The following is a 19,198-nucleotide window of genomic DNA, read 5'->3' on the forward strand; positions in this document are numbered from 1 at the left end:
TCTCTGACCTCAAATGAAAATAAAGATCTCATTTCAGGCCAAGGTCTAAAGGAAGAGTTGAGTGTCAGCGCAGAAAGAGCCAGACGCCTTTTTATCATACAGCTGCTATAAGAAGACATTTAGTACTTAAAAAGGGTTTATCCACCTGTTTCAATTGACTGTAAGTGCTCACAATCTATGATGAATACGGCCACCAACAAAAAATCATTGCCATATGGATGCCTAATTCCATATCGTACATTTACTGAACGCACCAGCCATAAAAATACTCATTCTCTGTCCACCTAAGAAAATTCCTTTAACTGTTGCTATTATTCTTATTGGAGAAAAAATTATGTGCAACGGTGCCAGCAGACAGGATGGTCTGTGACAAATCATATATAGAAGGCAACAAATCTTAAAAATACCAGCAGCCTTTAAAGACCATACATCCATTATGCTACTGCACAGAATGTCAAGCATGTCTTGCAAGCCTGAGCTCTTCCAAAATGCTGCTTATTCATTTGTAGACATTCAATTAAATTTCTCCCCCTGCAGAAGTATGTTTTTTCAGTTTTGCAAGGCTTGCAGCAAGTTCTAAGAACTTGATATGGAAGTCAACAAAATGGCTTCCCTTTGTAAAGCCTCATGACTTTGAGAGGGTGCTACTAATCTGTAAACCTAGAGCACTGCAGGGGGCCCAAGCTGCGCACATTGCTTCAGTGAGACATGAAAACACAGCGGAGACTTCTACATTGCATCAAAGTTTCTACTACTTGTTAGACAGTCTCTTCTTGTTAAACAGACATTCTCAGCTTTTCTTGAGCAAAATGGAATTACATCTGGCTTTATATGGAGGAGGAGACAGTAATGATGACATAAAGGCAAATCAAAAGCAAGAGGTACCACTCCAGTCTTAAAGTACCCTTTGAGTTGGGCCTGGTTGATTTTGATCTTGCTGATCAAGATGGAAAACTAAGATTGCAGAAAGGCATAGCATAATAGCATCATAGCCCCTGCATGATGGCTTTCCCTGCTTGCTCCATAGACAGTCTTTCTGCTCTGCAGATCATTTAGGAACACCCTTTTGTGTCAGAGTTGTAACATTTGTACAGCTGAAAAGATGGGCTGCTCTGTCCTCAGGCTGGAAGCGACAGTGGTTGTTCTATGCCCTCAGCAGCTCCATCATCTGCTGCAGGACAAGGCTGGGACACAGACTGGCAATATCACCTCCAGCAGCTCCTGCTGACTCCTTCCTTTTGCAGCCAGCACCCCAACTTCTCAGAATCCTGATGCCTGAGAGATGCCCTGAAGCTGTATCTTGGCCACACCTGCACTGGAATTACAAAGCCATTCAAAAAATGCTATGAAATCCTGGCAAGATTGTAGTTAATGGCAACATTCCCATTGATTAAATCAGAGCCAGAATATCATGCATAATACTTTTGCTTGGTCAGAATGCCTCTTCTTCCACCTGAGGCTTGTTAAGAGCCATAAATAAAGTTAAAGCAACATCATACTCAGCAGTTTAAATAGAAGGCCTCCTCTGTTAAACGACCACCAAAAACAGTTGCTTAAGATGGGTTATATTGAATCATAAAAGAGAGAAGGCTGCTTAGGTATATATATTTTTAAAACCATCACTACTTTTATTGGTTGACAGTGTTTTCCTGCTAGTCAGTAAATGCATCTGATACAGGTGAATTTCCAAAGTAAGCGTGATGGGAGGGCTAGTTTAACATTCAAAACAATTTTAAAAGAAGTTACCTGAAGTTTCCCTTTGGGACATTTAGAATATATGCAGCTAATTTGCACTACCTAATTTGTGTGTATGCACTGGGAAGTAATTAGTGTAGAAATTTAACCAATTTCACTGTCTTTCTGTTCAGCTCAATAAATTGCTGTTTTCAACACCTGTTTCTGGCAGTGACAACAGTTTTAGTACTTGCTTAATTTCCATAGGCCATAAGTATACCCCATGCAGAGCAAAGGATGCATTACACACACAGACAGATGCAGAATAGATGTAGCTAGCGTGAATACCACCACCATTATATGTATCCAGTAATACAGTATTCCCCTGCAGAATTAGGAAAAATATGTGTGTTCTACCAGAAATTGTATTACTGGCTTCAAGTATTGGACATTATTAAAAGTTTCAAGGCATATTCCATAGTAACATTTATGTTAAAAGTTGTTTCTAACTTTGCCAAAGTAACTGCCTGGTCTAAAATTTTACATGCTGGCTGTCTGCCCTGAATCTGGCTTTGGTTTGGTTTGGTTTTTGTTTTTAATTTCAGCCAAAATCCTCCTCTAAGAAACAGACCAGAAAACAGACCAGTTTTGTTGGTTTGCCAATAGAGCATTCTGGCAGTCTCTACTCCAACGTGAGCTTCAGAGTAGGAATTTAAAGTTTGATCAGAGGTTGTAGGAGAGGAGAAATGGACCCCAAGAAGTCTGAGTTACAAGCCTTCAGGAGAAACATAGAAATAAATCAAAGATTTTTACATGCTTCACAAAGACTTTACGATTTCAGCAACTAAATGTTTCAAGGGGTCTGTCTCACTGAACATATTCCTGTTCCTTATGGCTCCTAACATTTATATGTGCGTGTAACATATTAAGAAAGCAAATGATTATGCTTCCTGCAAGCAAACACGTTGATAGAAACTGCTGCTCCAGGGTGGGCTGGACACTAGAAGGATGCACCTATCAGAAATCCTCAGCAATCCTGCTACCAGACAGCTCTCCAAGTCAAATACAGAGGAGACTTAACCAGGCCTCCCTCTCCTACCATTCCTTATCTCATTCATTGTAAAACTGCCAAATGAACAAGAATCCTATCAGCAAAAACATCCCTGTAGTCTCAAATGTATTATGAGACTAGGTCCATCCTTTTTGTTGTGTGAGCCAGGAATGCCATAGAAAAACAAAAAGACCTCTATGTGATCTTGCAATCAAAGGTTGAACCACATACCTCTAACAGTGGTTCCACATTTGTGCATTTTCCAGCACTCATGCGGTTGATTTGGACATTTTAGTAGTTTTTATTGCAGATTGTTTTGTGCCTGATTTCAAAGAATGAATGGAATCAATAGTTTTATCGAATGAGAGAAGAACAACTATTAAAAAGTCAGATTGCTCCTGGTAGTCTTCGACTCATACAGTATTCATGAACCCCAAAGCTCTGAATAGCCTGGGATGTCATAGTCTTCAAAGCAAACTGAAAGGAGACCAGATCAATCAGTAGTTTAATGACTTTATATTATGTTACTAACAGGTTAAACCGTAATGTTCAAGTTCTCAGAAGATACTGAATTAAGCTAATTCAACCACACAATTTTCTTACTCGAATGTGCATGTATAAAAGGATCTGTCACAGGACCAAAATTGGAATATAAATGCATAATTGACCATGGTTTGAGCCTGGAACCTGTGAGTCAGTATGGACGTGAGTACTTACATTTGTAAGTATAAGTTTACACCTGTATTTTGCCAGAAGCAGTGAACGGTTAAGGTAATACATAGGCAAATATACCACTGGATGCATCACACAGTCAAGAGTTTTTCAAAAGCCTGTTATTGCAAGATAATGTGTAAAAACCCAATCAAATTACAACATAAGACCACTCAGTACCTTCTTAGTGAGCTGTGTGTGTGCAAGATTGCATCAAAACTAAAAGCAAATAATCATGGAGCAAGTATTTACCAGCATAGATTTTTATTTCTTTTCAAAATAATGGGGTTTGTTTAGGTTTATAGCATTGCAGTAGTCGCCTAAAGCAAATGCACACTTGGTTAGAACTTCTGGAAAGTGCTGTTTCTGGGCTCTGAAAATGTGTGACAGAAAATGTGTGACAGAATACAAGAAAATATAAAACTGGGTTAGCAAAATACAGTAACAGAGTTTTACAGGAGAGACACGCATACCATGTTATTTTAACTAAGTCTATCAGGCAAACATGCTGTAACAGCTCTCCACTTAGTAACATGTGCCTATAAACTTTATCTGCAACCTGAACCCCAGGAAATATTCACTACTTATCAATGCAAGGCTAGTAGGTCCAAGAAAAAAATAATAAAATCCATCTCACGCTGTGTTTCTTCATTGGAAAAAAAAAAAAACAACTCTTCCCTTTTTGCATACAGAATTCACTTTTAATTTGGATAGATTGCTATGTATCATTAAATCACTGTATAACTTTACTGTTCAAGATTCACCTAAGTTTGCAGCCATAATGTCAATTATTTTATATGCAAACAATTAAGTGTTTAATTTTTTAAAAAAATATTTATTTATTTATTGCATCTAGTGAAAAAAAAGACTTTTGATGGTTCTTATAAAACGAAATCACTGGCTGGATGGTTGCCAAACAACCCCATCCTCTGACTCACTTTATCAATGATAGATGAAGTCCCGGAGTTTGCTGTGATTTAGACAACCAAAGATGATTAGTCTGTATGAGATCAGTATGCACAGTATTTCATTAAACCCATATATTTCTTACATGAGCTGTAAGGATAAAAAAACAATAATAATGTGTTTTGTGACTGTTTTCATTGCCAAAGGACTGCTCACAAGCTTTCCTCCTCACGTAAAAACTGGAACACAGCTGAGAAGTCTTTCAGGGCATAGCCTTTTGCACACATCATCCTGTAGATCTGATGTGCCTGGGATCCCAAAGGAACTGGTGTCTTCGTGTTGGTGGCAGAAATCTGGGCCAGGCCGAGATCCTGAGAGGAAGGAGAGGAAGGAAGCGGACAGAAAGAAAGAAAGGAAGGAAAGGAAAAAAGTCAAGAAGAAAATGTCAAGATTATCAATAGCCATGTACATACGATATGTGAAATGTCTTTCATTGTTAAGAGAATTCTACCATATGAGATTTCAGTTCTAGAAGAAAGAAGTCTGTCCAGTTTTTCATTTTGAAAACGGTAACTAAATGTTATTCAATAGGAAAACAAAACAAAACAGAAGGAAAAAAACCCAATCCAAAAACCCAACTCACATACAGCTCTGCAAGGAAGACAACTTCCATCAGGACAGAGGGAATTTTCTTGTTCACTGCGCAACCTGATAGCAAGGCTCTGACTTTTTTTCCCCTCCACTTTACTACATTATCTCCAAAACTAAGATTCCTCTAGGTATTCACTTAAGTATTTCACATACTTTTCATATTAGTTGAGTGAGAGGACATTTTTCTTGCAAAAAACAGGTTAAAAACAAAGCTGGAGGTATTTGAGCAGCAACAAAATAAAAGCCTTTTATCTAACTTACATTTACTGTAATGTGACCACCGTGCAATTAATGAAAGAATGATAGGTGTGAGCCACTCTGTGAATATAAATGGTTTGCAGTCTCACTGAAAGGTTGTATTAAGGAATTCCCTGGGGAACTGTCCTGGTTTTGCAACAACTTGATATTTTCTGTAATGAGCGAAGATGAAGGGATATAGAGAATAATTCAACTGCATTTTTAAGCACCAAGTTTCAGGCAAAACATGAGGTTGTCAAGAAGAAAGATTTGAGATCCTATCCTCCAAAGGCATTTGGTCAACTATAGCTATAATCCAAAATAAAGAGGAGAAAAATGAAAGGCATGTAGCAGCACAGTGACTAACTGTAGTTAGTTAGAAAAAATCAGCTTCATGCATGCAGGACAGAAATGACGAGTCAGGCTGGAGGATGTCTTGAATTTTAAGCTGAATCAGACACGAAGCTCACTGAAGAAGGAACAGCTAACAAGGGCTTGGATATAGAAACAGATCTCTTTCTAAGTATGACAGTAATGTCTGCTCTCAGGGTTGCCTTTATAAGGTATTGCAAAAGAACGGAACTTAATTATGAGATCCACATTTTAAGAAAGCTTCAGAGATACTTCTTCACCATTACCAGCATGTGACGAGATTTGCTGTCCATCCATGACTGTGGTAGCTCATAGAATCTGCACTTTCCGTGGGTTTAATTTAAAAAAAAATAAAATATATATATATATATATGTATATTTATGACGAATAGGAAGAACTGAGAGACTGCAGTACTGCTGAGAGCACTTTTGGCTTCTCAAGAATGACTTACAAGACAGGTCTTTACTTTCTGTGTGTCTGTATTTGAAGTAGCACAAGGAAATTCAAGATCTTACTCTATTCTCTAAATGTCACTTCGATCTGTAAATCGGCTCTATAAAGGTCATTCTGATACAAATCAGAATTATAGTTACTCTTCCTATTACCCTTGAATGACTTCAAGATCTAGGGAAATGGGAAAAACATGCCACAGGGTTCAGATAAGATCCCTCATCTGCATCACTGCAGATCATTCCTTTTTTGCCTAGCAATGACTGATAACCTAACTCTAAGAACAGTGACTTCAGCCTAACTCACAGTAAGATATTCTATGCTATAATCCTAACCTCTTCCAGCCCCTCTTTGTGAAATCTGTTGCCATGTTGTCCATTCAAAAAACTTACATCACTTCATGTAATGATAGAACAGCAAAATCATCCTGCTCCAAACTAATGAAGGCCCTTAGTTTCAGTAGTAGTGGTCTATTATTCTCTGAAGGGGCTTGCACAAAAGCAGTCCCTGAATTCTGAACAGACTGTTAGCACAAGGACAATTTTATAAAGCAGATTTGTTTGCTTTTACACTGAAACTTGGGCTCCAAGATGGCTGAAATGTTAGATAGCATCTCAACATTTACTTGAACCAGGACTCCTGACTCCAAAGTCATGAAGGTCCCAGGGGTTTCTATTTGTTTGTTTTTTAAATTTCGTTCTATTAATTGGAAACCTGAAGGAATAAAAGCACAGACTGTACATAAAGCTTATCTTTAGCTTTAGGTTGTAAAAGATTTTGCGCCTTTTCTCTCAAAGTTGGAGCTTCCTCAAGTGAAATAGCACAAAACAGCTCGAAAGGAAACTTGTCTTTTTGCTGACCTTTCCAAAAAAGTGAAAATCAGAGCATAATTTACGGCTCCTCTCATACTCCATGAAGCTGATATAATCTTGCAGATGTCTTAATGTACCAACTATTCTGTTCAATTTTTCTCAGCTTGGAAAAGGGGAACAATTCTCTTTTGGGATACAGCTGCAAATGTATTTTTTAAAAGTTAAACAAAAATAACAACAAAAAGATCCACACAAAAAAAAAAAAAAACGGTCACCGTAGAAAGATGTGGCTCCTTAGACTTATTTTGGAGCTGATGTAAATGAACCTCTGCCATTTGGAATGAAGCATATAGTTGCGTTTTGCTTCTTGTAAGCAGCAAAAACATGCTTTGTACTTCCCAGACAAGAGTCCCCAGCTCAAATAACTTATATACTGCATGATCTATCACGCACCAGGATGAAAGGGATCACAGAAGTCCTCTGACAAACTAAGGATCAGTGTCTCAAAACTGGCCACTGCTTCACCATTTAATATCACAGACGCGATCAGCTTTCTCTTGGCTCCTTATTCATTCAAGTAATTTTCTATTGATACTGAAGAGGCATGAAAGGAATTTATTGTCTTTCCTTCTTACCAAGGCAGCCTATATGCTGTCTAGTAGACAAGATGGGCAGATGAGGCATCAGAAAAGGTGAAGAACAATTAAAAATCTCTGAAAAACAATCCTCTTATGCATTGATAATGCTTTAACCAAAAGCTGACAATTTCAACAAGCACAAGCCAAGCTGCTGTTCCTTTATTGAAGATCTCAGACAGAACAAAAGGGTGAAAAAATTCACCATTTACACAGAAAGTTAAAACGGATGGGAATATGTCCCATCCCATTTATATTATGAGGTCATTCAAGACAAGAGTAACAGTTAAGAATCAAAAGAACAGAGATTCCAGTGTGAAACAATGCACAACAGGCAGAACAGAGTTTGAAAGCTGCATGTGATAGAATCAAGAGCTTTGATGCAGCACTAGGACCAGGTTGCTTATCTCCAATCAATAACCCTGGCCAACTTCAAATGCATAATATGAATCATTTTATAGACCAGGAATTTTAATAATGTTTTCTTGTCTCCTGTGTTTAAAGTCACGAACATGATGTAAAAACTACTGCTTTCCAGTATTTTAACACATCCCTCAAAGAAATGAAAGCTGCTGGCTGTTGTTGCATAAACTTAAAATACTGCACACCAGACACCCAGGGATGAGATCAGAGTTCTCTTCCGGGGCTGTTTTTGTAATTCACCTTAGGCAATCATTGTGTAAAAGCAAAAGAAGTTCAAAAGTCAGCGTCCTACAGTTCCTCCCTCCAACTGTGTCCTCATCAGCATGATGCACAGCCCTGACCTCCTTGCCTACTTTCCTCTGCCCTCCAAGAGCTTTGCTTTCCTGACCACAGAGTGACTCAGGACCATACTTTTCCTCAAACAGCCAAGCGAGGCAGTAATTCTACCCTCCTGGGATGGGATAGCTGTAAGTTACAACTTCTTCATGCTGAAAAGGACCTAAAACCCAGATGTCTCACTTTGCAGACAAGTAATTTAAATCACTGGGTTATTACTTCTAAGAAGTATTATATTTGCTGCCACCGATGACAATTCAAGAGAGGTCACAGCACATGTGCACAGGCACCTGTAGAAAATCAGCCTGCAGAGGCTGAAGCCCGTCTGCATTATGCATTCCACATAATCTCAGGCAAACACCTTAGGAACTGGCTCAGCAAGGAAGGGGATGCTAGAAGGCATTCGTGGTAGCACAGCATAAGGTATCTGGAACAGATTAGGCCCAAAGTTTTGGATGCTTTTGCCATTATGGGCAACTAATTTGTTCAGAAGGGTTTTCTTGAACTTGAGCTGAGGCTCTTAAGTTCCAGAGCCACCTAAAAGGCTTGCTGAGCACTTGCCATACATACAAATCCATCAGGAGCTCTATGGCAACTCAGAACTGAAAAAGTATGTATTGTCTCATTGAGTGGCTTTTCAGTAACAATAGCTAGGAAGAGGCTGGAGATTAAGGAAAGCCCCCTACGCTACTTATTAATTCATTGCTATAGTAATAGGTTGAGATCGCTTCTGTCAATGCACACACATTTCCTTGTAATCACAAATTTTCACTGAGAATGCTTGCTAGAAACCCAGAGAAGAAGCGACTACAACGTTACACGCAAGTATTCCATACCTTAGCCATGAGCGTTGTTCCAAAGCCACCTTGATAATTATTAGCAGATGGTACTCCTTCCATCACTCCAGGAACAGGGTTGTACGTATCGCTTGACCAACAGCGACCTGAGCTCATATTTAGAATTTTGGCCAGCAGCTTTGGGTCAAGCCCTAATCTGTCAAAGGTCAAGGAAGAGAACTGTTAATGTCAAAATGCGCAAGACATGGGTGACTTGTTTTATATTTTAGGACTCTGCCATCATTTCTCTCCCTTTACTATAAGCCATGAAAAATGTCACAGTATTGATATTGGGGGTAGCAGAGCTGTATTTTAGATTAAAGACCATCAATCCACCATTTAAGCAGTAGGTTTTCAGAGCTTTTTTTCCTTGGCACTAAGCAAAGTGCCTCCAACCTAGCAATTCTGAAAGTGCAAGCAAAATAAAGGTCCTCTCAGAGGTGCAGCTCCCTTCTAATTGTTATAAGGCATTCTGTTCTGCCAGTGACTAGACCACATACCTGTTCTTCATAACAAAATTGTATTATCTAAAGCTAAACAAAGCAAATAATTGAAAAGCAAGTACCAAACCTGATACATTTCTAAAAATATATATATTACTATTGTATACATCTGTATTTTGCTTTGCTGTTACTTAATCTTCATTACATACTCTTGCTTATGAGGCAAGTCTGCCTCTTACTGTGACATACGCTATCTATTCACAAACATACATCATAGTTCTGGGTCAACTGTTGATAAGGTTACTGATCCTGATAAAACAAAGCTTGTCCAAGTAGAAAATTTGTTCTAGAATGGTTCCATTTGTTCTAAAATAGAGCTGATGGCATAAACTGCTGCTCAGTGTAGACTGAAAGTATTTTAATATTTTAGGAAATTAACTGTTTTGTGTTTTATGAATTTGTATTAATGCTGATATGAAATTGCAAATGTAAATTTTACTCCAATTACATTTATACCAACACTAATCGACAGTAGTGTATCTGATCCTATGGAAATGGTCAGTTACACTCATACAAGAAAGAAATCAAGGCAATTAATTCCAGTAACAATCAAGGATAAGAAAAAGACATTTTAAAATGGATATATCACACCCCCCTTGGCCAGGGACAAGAAAACAGGTTAAAAATAAAAAACTTTCCCACAAAATTTCAGAGGAGCTTCAGCCTTTACACAGGTCCTTCCATTAGCTTTTACCACAGACTTTTTGCAGATCTCCACAGCCATGGGAATCCTAACACCACTTCCAGGCTCTGCAGCTCTCTGGGTTTTAATTTTTAGGTGATTAAATCTCATTACCAGTGGAACAGTTCCTAAATTTAGATCTCTTTATTCCAATAGGATTTTCAGATTTGAAAAACGAAGTTTCAGGCAGCGATCTCTGCAATATGCTTCTTGTTCCCACAACAGCACACATCTCTGTGATTCTGTCTTCCTTATGCAAAGCAAGATCACTTTCTGTACTGCAAAGGTACCTTTTTAGCATCACTGCTGTGCAGCCTTATTTATGGCTTGCTGCACCAGCCCCTGGGACTGAGCTTTATCCTCCTCCCCATTTATTGAAGTCCTCTGAAAGCTTTCAATTGCTTTTTCTTTTAAAAAAAGCATATTTTCCAGCACCAATATCTCCTCACAGTATTTTAATTGCACTTTTATCCTGTATAACATATCAAAATCTTCATCAAAAACCTCTCAAAATAAAGGCCTTAATCGTTGCCATTAAAAATAACCAAAACCAAACAAAACTGAACCAAACCAACCAACCAAAAAAACTCCCATATGAACTGGGAGCACACAGTGCCTGAGCTTTCAAGCACAAAGAAGCTGCTTTTTGGCCAAAACAAATCTCTTGGTTTGTTTGTTTCCTTATTGTTCTTACACCCAGATCAGTATTTTTAGTGGTGCGGTGCCTGCCTTGTGCCACATCTAGCTGCATGCAGAGATCTGTAATTACAGCTCCAAGTACATTGCAAGGCAGAGGACCTAGCACTTCCAAATGCATATAAGCCTTCCCAAAAACGCTCTCCTCACACTATACCAACAGCCTCTCTGTGAAAATACATTTTAAAAGATAACTGTGTGTCATACAGATATGTAAAATACCGCCTGCATTACATCCAGCAGATTTTTGCTCCGGCAAAGGAAAAAGGCAGACACTGTCAGTTTAAATCCCTGCTCCTTCAAACTCTGCTGTTCTTAAAACATCATGCAGATTCTCTACAGGAGACCTGAACCTATTTCTTTTTTTTTTTTTTCTCCTTTGCAGCAAGTGTATCATTAATAAGAGCAAGTTAGAAGTGCTTTGCATTTCATCTTTCTGAGGATTCATCCAGTGGTGCATATATAACTGACAGTTAAAATTAGACATATTAAAATCAGTTACCGAAGAAGTCCTCTGTCTTCCACTGTGCCCAAGGCTTGTAATGGTCTGAAACTAGCTAGAATATACAGTAATTGTCATTCAGTGAGAGTCTATCCTAGAAAGTCATGCTTCAGTGGAGAAGACTGAGTTTCCATTTGAAATCAACAAATTAATCCGAGACAGGTATCTGAAAGGGCAAGTTTAATAGGAAGCAGCTACTGGGCTCTCAACCATGATAAAATGTTATTGCTGTTTCCCTGTAAATTGGCTGGGAACATATGATACTCTCTGCATAAGAGCTCCATTGCTGTTCAGGAGATATACTGCTCAAGCTATCAAAATGATGACAGTCTGCCAGTCCCCATAACAACTTGCCATTGGATGTGGCAAGAGCTTGTGCATGCGCATGTGAATTTACAATTACCAAAATATTCTTCTCCCTTATAAGCAGAGAAGAAGTCTGTGTATTAACTGCACTTCTAATAGAGCACAAAAACAATTAATTGCCTCAAATTACGGCCTCTTCAGTAACATTCCTAACGAAACGAAGAGCAGAAACTAAGCAATGAGCACAAAAACAAACAAAATAAAGGTTCAAGCAGAATCCCTTTGAGCCACTGCTCAATATTTAAGTTTATACTGAGCTCTGACAAAATAACACACTGCATTTTTCACACATACCTCCAGGAGTTCAGCCTGGAACAGGCAGAGAAACTCATAAGACATTTCACAGAGAAGAACAAAAATAAATGCCCTGGTCTCATTTCATGGTGTAACAACTGAAGTAGCTGAACTGTTGAGAGATTCACATCTCAAGGTGCTTGGGATAAATACCGTATTAAGTTGCAAAATATTCAAATGGAACCTTATGACCTTTCTACCACAGCTAAAACTCATCATGCTATCAGTGTTTTAAACAAGGTAAGTGCTCTGAAGCATCATTGGTAACCTTCAGAAGAGTTAGATGAAGATAGCAGAGACACAGAGTTCTCAGGGGAATTCAATTTTAAGGCCTTCTTTCTAAAATTTGTGATGGGGATGCACTCAGGACCACATGCCTCAGGCTGGCACACAGGCCTCTCTATGCTGCTGACTCCCATTTCTGCTCCCTTTTCTCATCTACAGCTCAAGGATGCTCACTAAAACCAGATCTGGAGGCTTGGCAACAGATGGCAAAGTTCTTTAACTGCCTTCGCACTTGATAGATCTAAAAAAGCGAGGCACAAACTAATACAGAGTAAAATTGCCAAGGAAGCAATTTTGTCTTTTGACACAAATCTGGGTACCACAGTAGTTCCTTCTAGTGGAGAGGACTTCCTCTGTTGTTAGTAGCCCACCAGTGATTCTGCAGTGCCAAAGACCACTTTCTGCTGTCATGGTATCCCAACCCCATTAAACTAGCTTGTACTGTCTTGTGTCAGCAGAGAAGACCTTCCCTGAGTCTCTAACGGGACTAAGCACTGCTTGATGAGCAGCTGCTTCCATCTGATGCAAACACAAACTTGTTATCATCAATAACTCATTTCCAAGGCTTACTTTGCTAGTATTAGACACTGCCACACTGGAACTCAGAGCTCAGTAACTGACATCACATGAGAAAAAGAAAAAAGAAAAAGAAAAGTAGTCTCTGGCTGCAGATAGTAACAACTAATGCTTTTATTTCTTATTTGTGAAGCTTACACATATTCTGTGCATTGATATGACACAACCATTCACTATGGCATTTTAAGATATGCACGTTACTTAATGTGTTTAAAAACCGTTTGGATGCGGTGCTCAGGGATGTGATTTAGCAGAGTGTTGTTAGAGTTGGGGTAGTACAGTTTGGTTGTGGTTGGACTCGATACCTTGAAGGTCTTTTCCAACCTGAGCAATTCTATGATTCTATCATCCATAAAACCATACAGTAAAATCTACTGTTTTGAAGCTAGAACATATTGATTTCTGAAAGGTACTATAATATGACTATAATAACTATAGTTACACCTAGTTCAGTCAGTGATATTTTGAATAGCTGATTATCCAAAGTCCTTAAAACTAGAACAATCCAGCAAATATACACGATGCACAACACAAAGATTTTATATTCTATCTAAAAGTTAACAATACGTATGAGCTCCACTGTTTCTACTGCGAGGGTACCTTGGGGTTTCCAGAGTTTTTTTTTTTACCACTTTTACCACTATTAGGTCAAATCAGATTTTCTTTATCAGTTCACCTTCCAGCTCTCTCCAAGTAGTCAAACCATTTCTTGCTAGGTAGTCAACTCATCCTTAGAGTGTTATACTTGAAGAAACAACTCACACGAACAACTAACCCACTTAATATTAACTGAAAACTTTTTGCAATTAGAAAACTGTAACTTGCATGTTGGAAATCTGTACGCACCAAAAGCAGAAAGCTCTTATTCTACTTGTATACAAAGTCTTCTCCAGGATTTAATTCACAGCACATTAAGACCACTGCAAGGGTCCTGAATTGCTTTACATTACCGCCTACGTCTTAATCTCATTTAGTCCAAAAATCACATGAGGTTTCATATAGGCTTTTCATATTATTCAGGTTACAATCAGCAGGTTTCTTCTACAATAGCTACTGTTCCTTCTTGACTGCCATCAGTGTAAGCAAGGAAGGTCAGTATATCGTCACCTCAACGATGGATTTTTGCTCACAAACACTGAATACAAATTGAGCCAAAATTTTCAATGGGAACCAACGAAATGAAATATGAAAATTCTAGAAATCTTACTACAGTCTACTACATCTGTTTGTTCTGTGCACAGAATACATGTCCAGAATACCCGTGTTCCAAAGCTTTTGACTTTATTCTATTTTTAATGTTAGACGTAGTCATTCCTATAAATACGGACAAAAAATTAATGAAAAATCAGTTGCATATGCTTTATTAAGCGAAACCTGACTTAAACCAGAATGTGATGAAAGCTTTACACCATACCAAATTACTACACTTGTATACAATGCCACTGTTTTTATTATGGCTTGATACAGATGTGCCTCTGTATCTTACAGACTCTCAATTTTAAAATGTAAATGGTACACGATATTGATAAACCAATTAGCACTGATGCAAAGCAAATTCCTCTTTTATCTCAATTACAACATGACAACTTAATAGGTCAAGATAGTCTAACATCTGAGACAAGGGCAATTCAATAAAACAACTGCATCTTGATATGGTAATTAAGAGGAAATGTGAATCCATTACACTGCCTCCTGTATGTGTGCATACGTAGGTGTTCTTTTTTATTTATTTAAGCATTTGACGCCCTCTTGTTGTTTTTATAGTGCAGCAAATCCACATGAGCACACGGTCTAAAGCCCAGTTGATAAGCATCTACACTTTCTGTAGTTTTAGCAGACCAACTGGAAGGATGCAACGGTGAGATGAATAATTCATGAAGAGCCCTTAAAAGATACACAATTGGAAGATAATCTCTTCAAACACAGAACTGCATATAAATTTGCAAATGTTTTAGATCTGGCCAAGAGAATTTAGGAAGGTTCAAATACTGTGATACTAAAGCGGTGCCTGCACTCACTGTATTTAAAAAATGTCAAACACAACAGGAAAAATAAACTGGTTACAACTGGAGAGGAAAAATCATTTTGTTTGAATATACTGCCTCTTACAAGTCAAATGTATCACCTGCTAGAAATGAAGTGGTGCTTTTAGCATTGAAAAGAGCAGAGTGGAACACACTCCAGCTCTTTGACAAAGCATTAGTTTTGGCAATTAGGTCAAACCACAGTGACAAACTCTGACAGAAAGGTTATTTTTTTATGCGCTGATCTTAACCTGACACATGCACTGCATTAGAACTTTCACTTGACAATTCAGTTTGGAAGATTTCACAAAGGTAAACAAAGCCAACATGAGCCATGTGAGAGAATAATATTCAGAATACAACGCACATTAGCTTAGAATCTGATACCTATCTCTATATTACCCCCTATGCACGTAATATAAGACAAACATTATTGTATAAAGTGCTACAACAGAATAAATAAAGTCTTATCTTTAGACGCAGAATGTAACAACCTTTACAGTCAATACAAGAGAACATTCCTGTTCTAAAGAGCCCTACCTTAACTAAATAATACCTTTAGCATGCTAATGGCTTTTATAAGAGAATTTCTGGCAAAAGATTTTCTATGCCATCCAATTATCACCGTCTCAGCAAAAGTCAACTGTAAAACACAAGTCTGTGAACAGAGAGAAAACACCTCCAATCCAATACAAAAATCAAACAAACCTGATTCCAAGATTCATAGTCTCAGCAGTTCCAATCATACTTATGGCCAAAAGCATGTTGTTACAAATCTTTGCAGCCTGAAAAGAAGTTTATCAGTCAATTAGTTTTTTTTTTCCTTGCATTTTCTAATCTGAAAATGCATTACATTTATGCATGAGTAATACACAGGGATTTTTTTTAACTACACAGGGGACAGTTTTGATTAAATATGCTCTTCTCAAAAGGTAGCATCAATAGACATGAACGTATAGTAGTACAACACATCAGTGAAAAATGCCCTACGGTTCCTTTAGAGACTAGGAAATATTTTTATCTTAGTACAGTAGGTAGGTTAGTATACATGGCACATGGGTGCTCTTTATCCTTCAGGACATTCAGTAAATCTAAATTTAGAAGAAATAAAATAAAAATCTGCATCCTTTAACATGCATTTTTTTAACATGTGAAAAAGCACCAGGTCAGATGTTCTGGTGCTAAGCTAACTGAGGAGCAAGTTTTTCACTCAAAGGGTGGTGATACACTGGAACAGCTTGCCCAAGGAGGCTGTGGATGCCCCATCCCTGAAGGCATTCAAGGCCAAGCTGGATGTGGCTCTGGGCAGCCTGGTCTGGCTTGGTGACCCCAAACATAGCAGGGGGGTTGAAACTAGATGATTATTATGGTCCTTTTCAACCCAGGCCATTCTGTGATTCTATACAACGTACTGGAGAATGGTTCCAAGATACTATTTCATCATGGTTGAAGAATAAGGAAACAAGTGAGAAAAAATAATACAAGGCATTTCATTTTGGAATACAAGAGTGAATATCATTCAAGAAAAATAAAGTAGTCAAAGCAAAAGTCTGAGATAACTCTTAATGCTCCAGCATTACCTGTCCAGTTCCAACCTCTCCACAGTAGACTACATTGGATCCCATGCATATTAGCAACTCTTTGGCAGCATCAAATTCCTGTTCCACTCCACCAACCATGAAAGTAAGGTTTCCAGCTCGAGCAGCTCCAACACCTGAATCAAGACAACATTGGATTTAACATCAGTACTTTTAAACAGTCTTAACAACTTCACCTGATCAGTAAGGGTCTGGTGATGTAAAATGTATGCATTTAATAAGTATATATAGTCTGAGTACCTACAGGATCATATATCTTAATTCTCAAACACTTGAGAAGATAAAGCCATCTTAAGAAAGGCTGCATCTTCAGCAATAACGGCGGACAAACAACTCATAAGAATTACAGAAAACTGGTAATGTGACTTTTTATAGTTTCATATGAAGAAACAACTAACCATTCCTGTGACTTTGCACCCCATAAAATTCATTGTAACTGCATCGCTACATAAAATGTCTGCATTGCCAAACCGCTCTTCAGACATGATTATGCACAAACAGTTGCTCAAAGTTAACTCTGGTTTTATCAGCTTTTCCAAACTCTGGGCTAAGTTTTATCAATGCTTGTTGACTGATAACTGAACAACTAAAAGTCACAGACATGTGAAACCTACTGCTTGCCTTCTGAAACTCTGCAGCTTATCACGTTCCTAATCAGGAGCAAAGTTCTACTATGTCACAGAAACCTCATATTAGCTTTCTATGCATAAACATAAAAACAATCATATAAATAATATAAATAAACATACACGGTCATATGGAGTACTATGCAAAACCAATATAAAACGATTGACAGGCACACACACATACAAACACACTATCCTCAGTTTTATTCCAAAAAATCTATCCCATCTTTACCACGGGTCAGTAAGAACACCTCATAATTCTGGATCATATTCTTCTTAAGCACAAAAAAAGCATATTTTTTTTCCCATGTAATATTTAGCACCTGCATGAAATGCTTCACTCCTTAAAAGATGCCTAATTCTAATACAAGTTACTCATATAATGTTGATCTCCACATCACCAACAGATTTAATTGGTAGAGCTGCTATGAAAATTTACCCCAAACACATCAGCTTCCCCTGTTTTTCACTTCAGCAAGAAGTAGAACCAGTATACATTTTTCTGCGTTATGCATCAAACTTTGGCCTTTTAGGATGTACAGCCACAGATTACAGCCCCTTTGACATGAAACAACAGTTTTATTTGAAATAAAACTAGTTAACAGTGTACTTGCAAACAGAACATCCAAGTAAAATGGTTTATTCTCCCTCTGTGGAGTGGACCATTCTGCTTCTACATAAGTCAGGCTGTTCTCTAGCTACAATTCACAATTCTTCTTCATGAACTAACTGCCATCACATCCACAATAATCCTTATATTGAATTAGTTTCCAGAGTGTAAGTGGAACACCCTGCACTGTGCTGGGTGTTGTGTAGTGACAAATGAAAACACACTCCCAAAATGGGAATTTCACATATTTTTGTTGGCACTCATTATTTCTTGTCCTGGTACAACTAAGAAAGATCTGACTCTCTCCCTCTTGTCAGACTTTTATACATGTTTATAACATCCCCCTTGAGCCTTCTGTTCTCCAAGCTTCTCCTTGCATGAAAGATGCTCCAGTCCCCTCATCAGCTTAGTGGCCCTTTGCTGGGCTCACTCCAGTACTGGGGAGTCCCAAACTGGAATGTCTGGAAAAACACAGACCCAAAGCTTTCAACTGATATATACAAAACATGCTGCTCCTAGAAAAGCAATTTAGCACTGAAATACTGACAATGGTAAAGACTTCTCTGCTCTTGTTAAGACACCTTATCTGCAGCCAATCCTTAATCTCACTCAAACAGCTCCTCCCCAGCCAACTCATGTGGCAGATCCTGAGAACTTGGCAAAGAGCAAAGCATAGATTTAGAACTAACACAAACAGGTCATTGTCATCTTGTTGGCTACCAACTTACTATGTACATGACCGCAAAGATTGCTACATTAATAAACACAATGATTTTCATTCCATTCCTCCAGCTATTTTTATTCAAACCACATAATGGCCTTTACCACTAATCCTGTGATCTGACCTGCAGCAAATTAAGTAGACAATTTAAGTCAAAGCTTACAAACAAAATCCAGTACTATCCATCATAGGTCAATAGCCTTGTATCTAGATTACAGACTGCTAAATAGCTTCAGAGAGTCATTTATTAGAGCAAAATTAATGCTGACAATAGTTTTCAGCTGGTTAATCTTCTGACAGCTGCACTCTCTCACTTGTTCAAACACTTACATTTCAAGTAGAAAAAATAAATTAGCTAACTAGGAAAAAAAAAAAAAGAGCAATTTGTTGTATAATGCAGAAGGCTTGGAAAATTCTGTTTTTAAAAAACAAAAGCCTATGCAGTTCATGACTTCTGTAGTATTTCTTACCACCTCAAACAGCGCTTTGTGTACCATGCCGGGTCAAAAGTCCACATTCAGGATCTATTTGTTCTTTACAAAATACTGAGAGCTTCTTCTTGTCCTCAGGGAGCAGTTTCTGAGAAATGGTATTAGCAAGCAGCATGTACAAGACCTCCT

General features: G+C 38.1%; 1 protein-coding gene across 1 annotated transcript in view; it reads right to left on the reverse strand.

Annotated features, from left to right (window-relative positions):
- Nucleotides 1–3,682: 3,682 nt before the first annotated feature.
- HIBADH (3-hydroxyisobutyrate dehydrogenase) overlaps nucleotides 3,683–19,198 on the reverse strand; it is a 75,727-nt gene continuing 60,211 nt past the window's right edge. Inside the window, exons 5-8 of the mRNA XM_015853849.2 lie at nucleotides 16,604–16,737; nucleotides 15,732–15,808; nucleotides 9,096–9,252; nucleotides 3,683–4,713 (exon numbers count right to left, since the gene is read on the reverse strand). Of these exons, the coding sequence (XP_015709335.1) occupies nucleotides 4,555–4,713; nucleotides 9,096–9,252; nucleotides 15,732–15,808; nucleotides 16,604–16,737 (527 nt within the window). The 3' untranslated portion in view covers nucleotides 3,683–4,554. The remainder of the gene's footprint in view (nucleotides 4,714–9,095; nucleotides 9,253–15,731; nucleotides 15,809–16,603; nucleotides 16,738–19,198) is intronic.

The sequence above is a fragment of the Coturnix japonica genome, chromosome 2 (genome assembly GCF_001577835.2).
Source record: "Coturnix japonica isolate 7356 chromosome 2, Coturnix japonica 2.1, whole genome shotgun sequence".
Lineage (NCBI taxonomy): Eukaryota > Metazoa > Chordata > Aves > Galliformes > Phasianidae > Coturnix > Coturnix japonica.